General features: G+C 40.4%; 1 protein-coding gene across 1 annotated transcript; it reads right to left on the bottom strand.

Moving 5' to 3' along the window:
- Positions 1 to 5,109: 5,109 nt before the first annotated feature.
- LOC113036620 (piggyBac transposable element-derived protein 3-like) lies at positions 5,110 to 6,126 on the bottom strand. Its single transcript, XM_026193033.1, has 2 exons — positions 6,065 to 6,126; positions 5,110 to 5,825 (listed from the first exon to the last, which is right to left on the bottom strand). Exons 1-2 carry the CDS (start codon positions 6,088 to 6,090, stop codon positions 5,543 to 5,545), a joined length of 309 nt encoding a protein of 102 aa, XP_026048818.1. The 5' UTR covers positions 6,091 to 6,126; the 3' UTR covers positions 5,110 to 5,542.
- Between the last annotated feature and the right edge of the window lie 519 nt (positions 6,127 to 6,645).

The following is a 6,645-nucleotide window of genomic DNA, read 5'->3' as shown; positions in this document are numbered from 1 at the left end:
CTTCCTATCACACTGCAGAACTCTGGTCATTCTACTCCGACCTCTGGCATCAACAAGATATTTTTATCCCACTCACTGGATATTTCCTTGTTTTCAGACCATTCTTTGTAAACCCCAGAGAATTTGTTCTGATGTGAAAATCCCACTAAATCATCATTTCTGAAATACCAGTCTGTCTGGCACTAACAGCCATTCCACGTTTAAAGTCACTTAAATCATGGAAATCTTGACCATGACGTGCCTAAACTCACTGAGCTGATGACATATAATAATAATAATAATAATAATAATAATAATAATAATAATAATAATAATAATAATAATACACTTTATATCCAATTTGTCTTGAGAAGGATCAGAACATAATTCCAGAGACTCATCTGTGGAAAAGGAAATTAGCTTTACTCAGTGTTCAGATTTCTGCACATCATGTTAAGTCAAATATATAATTGTAATTAATTGTCATGGCATCTACAGGTGTGTAGTATATTACCTTAAATAAATATTGTACAGTATAGAAAAACAGTAAATGATGAAAAATGTCATCCATGTACATCTTAAAGCCATTCTCACATATGCTAGAAATGCTCTTTACAAATGATCTTGGGACTGGGTTTAGACTTATTTTTCATTTCTGATGTTTTGCAACATTTTAGATATTGTATGCAAGCTTCCTTCTACTATGTTGAGTACTTTTTACCAGAAATCACAAGTTATCAATTCTACCTACAGGTGGCAGCCATTAGTTTTGTTCAGCCAAAATTTTAAACAGACTTCTCACATAAACTTTCCACCAATGACTTTTTGTCTGTAACGTGAAACTATGCAGAGAAACGTGAAGTGGCATCGTATCAAGCATAAAAACAGGTGTAATAGTAAGAACAGAGACATCACATCAACTAACAGAGAGTAAAAAACATAATATCCATCACAGCTGTCTGAAAATGTGTCATTTCACTCCTCTACTGAACAGGCTAAGACAGAAAGATGAATGAAAGTAACAGAGCTAAGGAGGAACACTTAGATGGGATTCAGGTCTATAAAACTCTATTGATTTGATGCTCGCCTTCCTGCACAGTCCCTGCCTGGCTGGTGCCAGAGTAATTTGTCCCCTAGGTCTAAGGTTGCATGTGAATTTTCTGTTGTGTCAGCTGAGTTTAGTGCAGAGCATGCCTGAATGGAGGTGAACTCTCATTATCCCATACTGCTTTAATTAAGAGCTTGCTGTCAACGAAAGCAACAGCTTTAACTCATTTATTACCTCCTGCAGAAGGCATCCTCACACTGCAAAAGGCAATATTTCATCTTCAATAAAAGAGCATGCTTTACTTTGTCACAAACACATAAATTCAACAGGAAATTTGCGTTTGATTTAACACAAACCAGTATATGGAAACTGTTAAAGGGCAGTAAGCACATTTTTAAAAAGAAATAATCGTATATTTGTATAAAACCTTATATTTACTGCCGCTATATATAAATAAAGTTATGATTTGCAGTGGGACAAAGACAGCTAGCCAGCAGAAGGCGACTCCACTTGTCTCTTAAAGAAGTCTTACAGATGTCAGTGGGTGAAGTCACTGTTGTCATGGCCAAAGGCCAAACCAGGTAAACAGACTCAACTGCAGATACAGATGGAGGCACTGGTAACGTGAAAACAAGGCTTTATTTGCAAACTGAGAAAGATAACTGTGAAGCAACCATGTGAACTATGAAGTTTACGTGAACTATGACATGCACGTGAAATTCTATGAAGTAATGTAGCAAACGTGAATTGTGCAATACACATGAAACACTAGGAAACAATATTAACATGAACTCTGGGGCGCCCCAGAGTCCCTGTAACACAAGGAGGAAGTTCAGAAGGTGTTCTGGTGCAGTTCAGGTAAGAGCAAAACGTGGACATGAATTGTCTTACTTGTTGCAGATGGAGGGCTGGCGTGGAAGGGGTAAGTGGTCTGAGTGAGACAGAGATAAAGCCAGATGATGATCCAAGATATCCAGGAGCTGAGGCAGGGAGGCAGCCAGGGGAGAGAAGTGAGCATGAGCTGAAAGAGCTGCTGAGAAGACCATCGTCCAAATGAAGGCTAGTATTGTCAGCATTTGAGCGTGGAGACCGGGTGGATCACTGCAAGCAGACAAAGCACAGGGTGAGCAGAGAAAGCACTGTGAACAAAATCACAAGAGCTGTGGTGGCCTACACTAACAGAGGTTAGCTGGAGATTGACAACAGGTGTGGACTGCACCCAGAGGTGGAACCATGGGAAAAACCCTGCACTCACCCGGATCATGACAACTGTGGGTACGTCCATCTTTACAGGGAGTGCAGAATTATTAGGCAAGTTGTATTTTTGAGGAAAAATTTTATTATTGAACAACAACCATGTTCTCAATGAACCCAAAAAAACTCATTAATATCAAAGCTGAATGTTTCTGGAAGTAGTTTGTAGTTTGTTTTTAGTTTGAGCTATTTTAGGGGGATATCTGTGTGTGCAGGTGACTATTACTGTGCACAATTATTAGGCAACTTAACAAAAAACAAATATACCCATTTCAATTATTTATTTCTACCAGTGAAACCAATATAACATCTCCACATTCACAAATATACATTTCTGGCATTCAAAAACAAAACAAAAACAAATCAGCGACCAATATAGCCACCTTTCTTTGCAAGGACACTCAAAAGCCTGCCATCCATGGATTCTGTCAGTGTTTTGATCTGTTCACCATCAACATTGCGTGCAGCAGCAACCACAGCCTCCCAGACACTGTTCAGAGAGGTGTACTGTTTTCCCTCCTTGTAAATCTCACATTTGATGATGGACCACAGGTTCTCAATGGGGTTCAGATCAGGTGAACAAGGAGGCCATGTCATTAGTTTTTCTTCTTTTATACCCTTTCTTGCCAGCCACGCTGTGGAGTACTTGGACGTGTGTGATGGAGCATTGTCCTGCATGAAAATCATGTTTTTCTTGAAGGATGCAGACTTCTTCCTGTACCACTGCTGGAAGAAGGTGTCTTCCAGAAACTGGCAGTAGGACTGGGAGTTGAGCTTGACTCCATCCTCAACCCGAAAAGGCCCCACAAGCTCATCTTTGATGATACCAGCCCAAACCAGTACTCCACCTCCACCTTGCTGGCGTCTGAGTCGGACTGGAGCTCTCTGCCCTTTACCAATCCAGCCACGGGCCCATCCATCTGGCCCATCAAGACTCACTCTCATTTCATCAGTCCATAAAACCTTAGAAAAACCAGTCTTGAGATATTTCTTGGCCCAGTCTTGACGTTTCAGCTTGTGTGTCTCGTTCAGTGGTGGTCGTCTTTCAGCCTTTCTTACCTTGGCCATGTCTCTGAGTATTGCACACCTTGTGCTTTTGGGCACTCCAGTGATGTTGCAGCTCTGAAATATGGCCAAACTGGTGGCAAGTGGCATCTTGGCAGCTGCACGCTTGACTTTTCTCAGTTGATGGGCAGTTATTTGGCGCCTTGGTTTTTCCACACGCTTCTTGCGACCCTGTTGACTATTTTGAATGAAACGCTTGATTGTTCGATGATCACACTTCAGAAGCTTTGCAATTTTGAGACTGCTGCATCCCTCTGCAAGATATCTCACTATTTTTGACTTTTCTGAGCCTGTCAAGTCCTTCTTTTGACCCATTTTGCCAAAGGAAAGGACGTTGCCTAATAATTATGCACACCTGATATAGGGTGTTGATGTCATTAGACCACACCCCTTCTCATTACAGAGATGCACATCACCTAATATGCTTAATTGGTAGTAGGCTTTCGAGCCTATACAGCTTGGAGTAAGACAACATGCATGAAGAGGATGATGTGGACAAAATACTCATTTGCCTAATAATTCTGCACTCCCTGTATATACAGTCTATGAGGGCCAACAAATCTGAAGTTTTATAGTTCATGTGTCATTTATTGTAAACAACAACAACAAACTTTATTTATATAGAACGTTTAAAAACCAGTGGTGCACCAAAGTTCTTGACATACAAGAGGGTAAGATGAGGTAACAGGGAGGATGAAGGCTATGGCAAAGTACAAACATGCTAGCATGTTAAATAGCATTAAAAACACAGAAGCAAAAGAAATGCATATAAAAGCATGAAAGAACAATATGTGTAAGGGATAAAACAGTCAAAAATTTTTAAAAATGATTAAAAGTAGTTAAGAGTAGACCGAAGATAGAAATAAGCATTAAACTAACTAACAAACAATCATTAAGTGGTAGAAAAGGCGAGGCTGAATAAGTGGGTTTTAACCCCGATTTTAAGGATTGAATAGAATCAGACTTGCAGATAGTGATGGGGAGGTTACTCCATAGATCGGGTGCAGCCAATGCAAACGCTCAGTCACCTCTAGTCTTCTGCCGGGATCTCGGCTGCACCAGAAGTGACTGAGAAGATTATCTTAGTGCTCTAGTAGGGGTGTATAATCTAAGTAACTCAATGAGGTAGCTTGGAGCTATATTGCTAATAATTCGGAAGGTGAGCAGCAGGATTTTGAATTGAATGCGATACTTAATGGGAAACCAATGCAGGTGGGCAAGGACAGGGGTGATAGAGACACACCGCCCACTACCAGTAAGGAGACGAGCGGGAGCATTCTGAGTTTGCAATCTATGGAGAAGAGTAGAGTTAAGACCAAAGTAAAGGGAGTTGCAATAATCCAACCTAGATGTCACGAAGCCAGACATAATGACAGAGCAAGCTACCAACCCATCAGTTCATTCATTTTCTTAGCTGCTTATACATTCAGGGTCAGGGTGGGGGAGCTGTCATCAAGTGGGCACACTCTGGATAAGTTTCACAGTTTATGTCTTTCTGCTGGAGATTTGTTCCTGTTAAAATGGAGTTTTTCCTTCCCACTGACGCCAAACTGCTTCCTCAAATGGGGTCATATGATTGTTGGGGTTTTCTGTTTTGTTTGTATTACTATAGTGTCTTTATTTTACAATGTAAAGCACCTTGAGGCAACTGTCGTTATGATTTGGTGCTATATAAATAAAACTGAATTGAATTAAAATACAACTGTGGAGGTTTTGGAGTATGGTGGTCACATGATGAGGGGCCTGACCCGTTTGTGCCCAGATTTTTTTCAGAGTTGTAAGGCATATCATTTTATCAGTTGAGTCCCTCTGAATCATGTTATGTATTTATTTTTTCCATTTTGTACTTTTTTTTGAAGAAAATAGCATTTTTATGACTGGCAACAATTGTTGCCAGTAGTCACACAGCTTGTCACTAGGTCAAATGTCACCTAATAATAATAATAGAGAAGTAATAATAATAATATAATAAGAACAAAATAATAATATAGTCATAATAAATAATAACAAAAAGGTGGAGCCTCAGGTTCCCCCTGTATAAAATTCAAAACATCAAACAATTTGAACTGATTTCTTTATTCTCAATTTTTTTATACTCAAAAACTCAACAAACATTTTTTTCTTAGAACCTCTAAAAACATATATACATATATAACATATTTCTTCCCATACATTCCATCATCTTTCATGCATGTTCTACTCAGTGTGGTACTTCTTGAAGCACTCCACATGTAGTGGCACATCACACTTTCCACACGCAAATGATGTGCGTCCGCCGCAGTTCTTGCATCGCTTGTACCTGCTACCAGTGTTGCAGGGCCAGTGGTTCAAATTATCAAACCTGGTGGCATCAGTTATCGCCACCGCCATTGAAGATCTTCTGCCCTGCCTACTTGGCTTTGTTCCATGGCGCAGGAGGAGGGTCTGGGCTACCAGCCTCTGGAAGGAGAGGAGATCCTTCTCCCCGCTTTTCCAGGACCTAAATGAATGACAAAACAAGCATGATAGATGCATGAATGTGCATCGTTTCATCCTTTCTACAACGTCATGCCCCATATGTAGAATGTTCTGTAAAAGCAATATCACACTTGAGTTTGTGATGTTGGTCTGGATATCATCACTGTTGCTCTTGTCGTCCGAAGAGCACTAGCGATGACCTCGAGTCAAACATCACCAACTCGATTGTGATATCACTAAATAACATACAGCCTTGTGTACCTGTAATAGCACCAGCTGTTCACCATGGCACTGTTCAGGATGAGCACCCAGGATCATCATCGGGGGGATTTGGCAGCTGCATGTCCGAATTAGGTAGAAAGCCTTCACCTTTGAGTATTCTTGATGGGAGGCGGTTATGGTCACCAGTGGCCTCATCATCAGATTGGTCACTGTCACAGTCTGTGTCATGTGCGTGCATTTCTGACTCAGGCACAACTGTGATGTCCGCCACAGTTTCAGAGTCCTGCAGCATGGCCAGGATCTCTGCTACGGTGTACCTAAGGAAAGGACAACATACATGTTAGCTAGCAAGCGAATTTTAGCTAGCAAGAAAATGATGTATGGTAATGTATAAAAATCCTATACACAGAGGCCTTGAATACCTGTGAATTTATTTAGCTAGGAATTATTCTAAAAGGACTAAAATGAGCCATTGTACATCATTCTACAATTTTAAATAAGTAAATTAGGAGCAATCCTGCAGACAGTGTTTTCCTTTAGTTAGCGACATGCTATGTGCCCACTGGCAACTTTTGTTGCCACTCACAGAAATAAGCCCATGAACAAAAAAATATTTATCC

This window comes from Astatotilapia calliptera, chromosome 14 (genome assembly GCF_900246225.1).
Source record: "Astatotilapia calliptera chromosome 14, fAstCal1.2, whole genome shotgun sequence".
Classification (NCBI taxonomy): domain Eukaryota; kingdom Metazoa; phylum Chordata; class Actinopteri; order Cichliformes; family Cichlidae; genus Astatotilapia; species Astatotilapia calliptera.
Note: the sequence above shows the minus strand (reverse complement) of the source record. Positions and strands in the feature narration are given on the sequence as shown.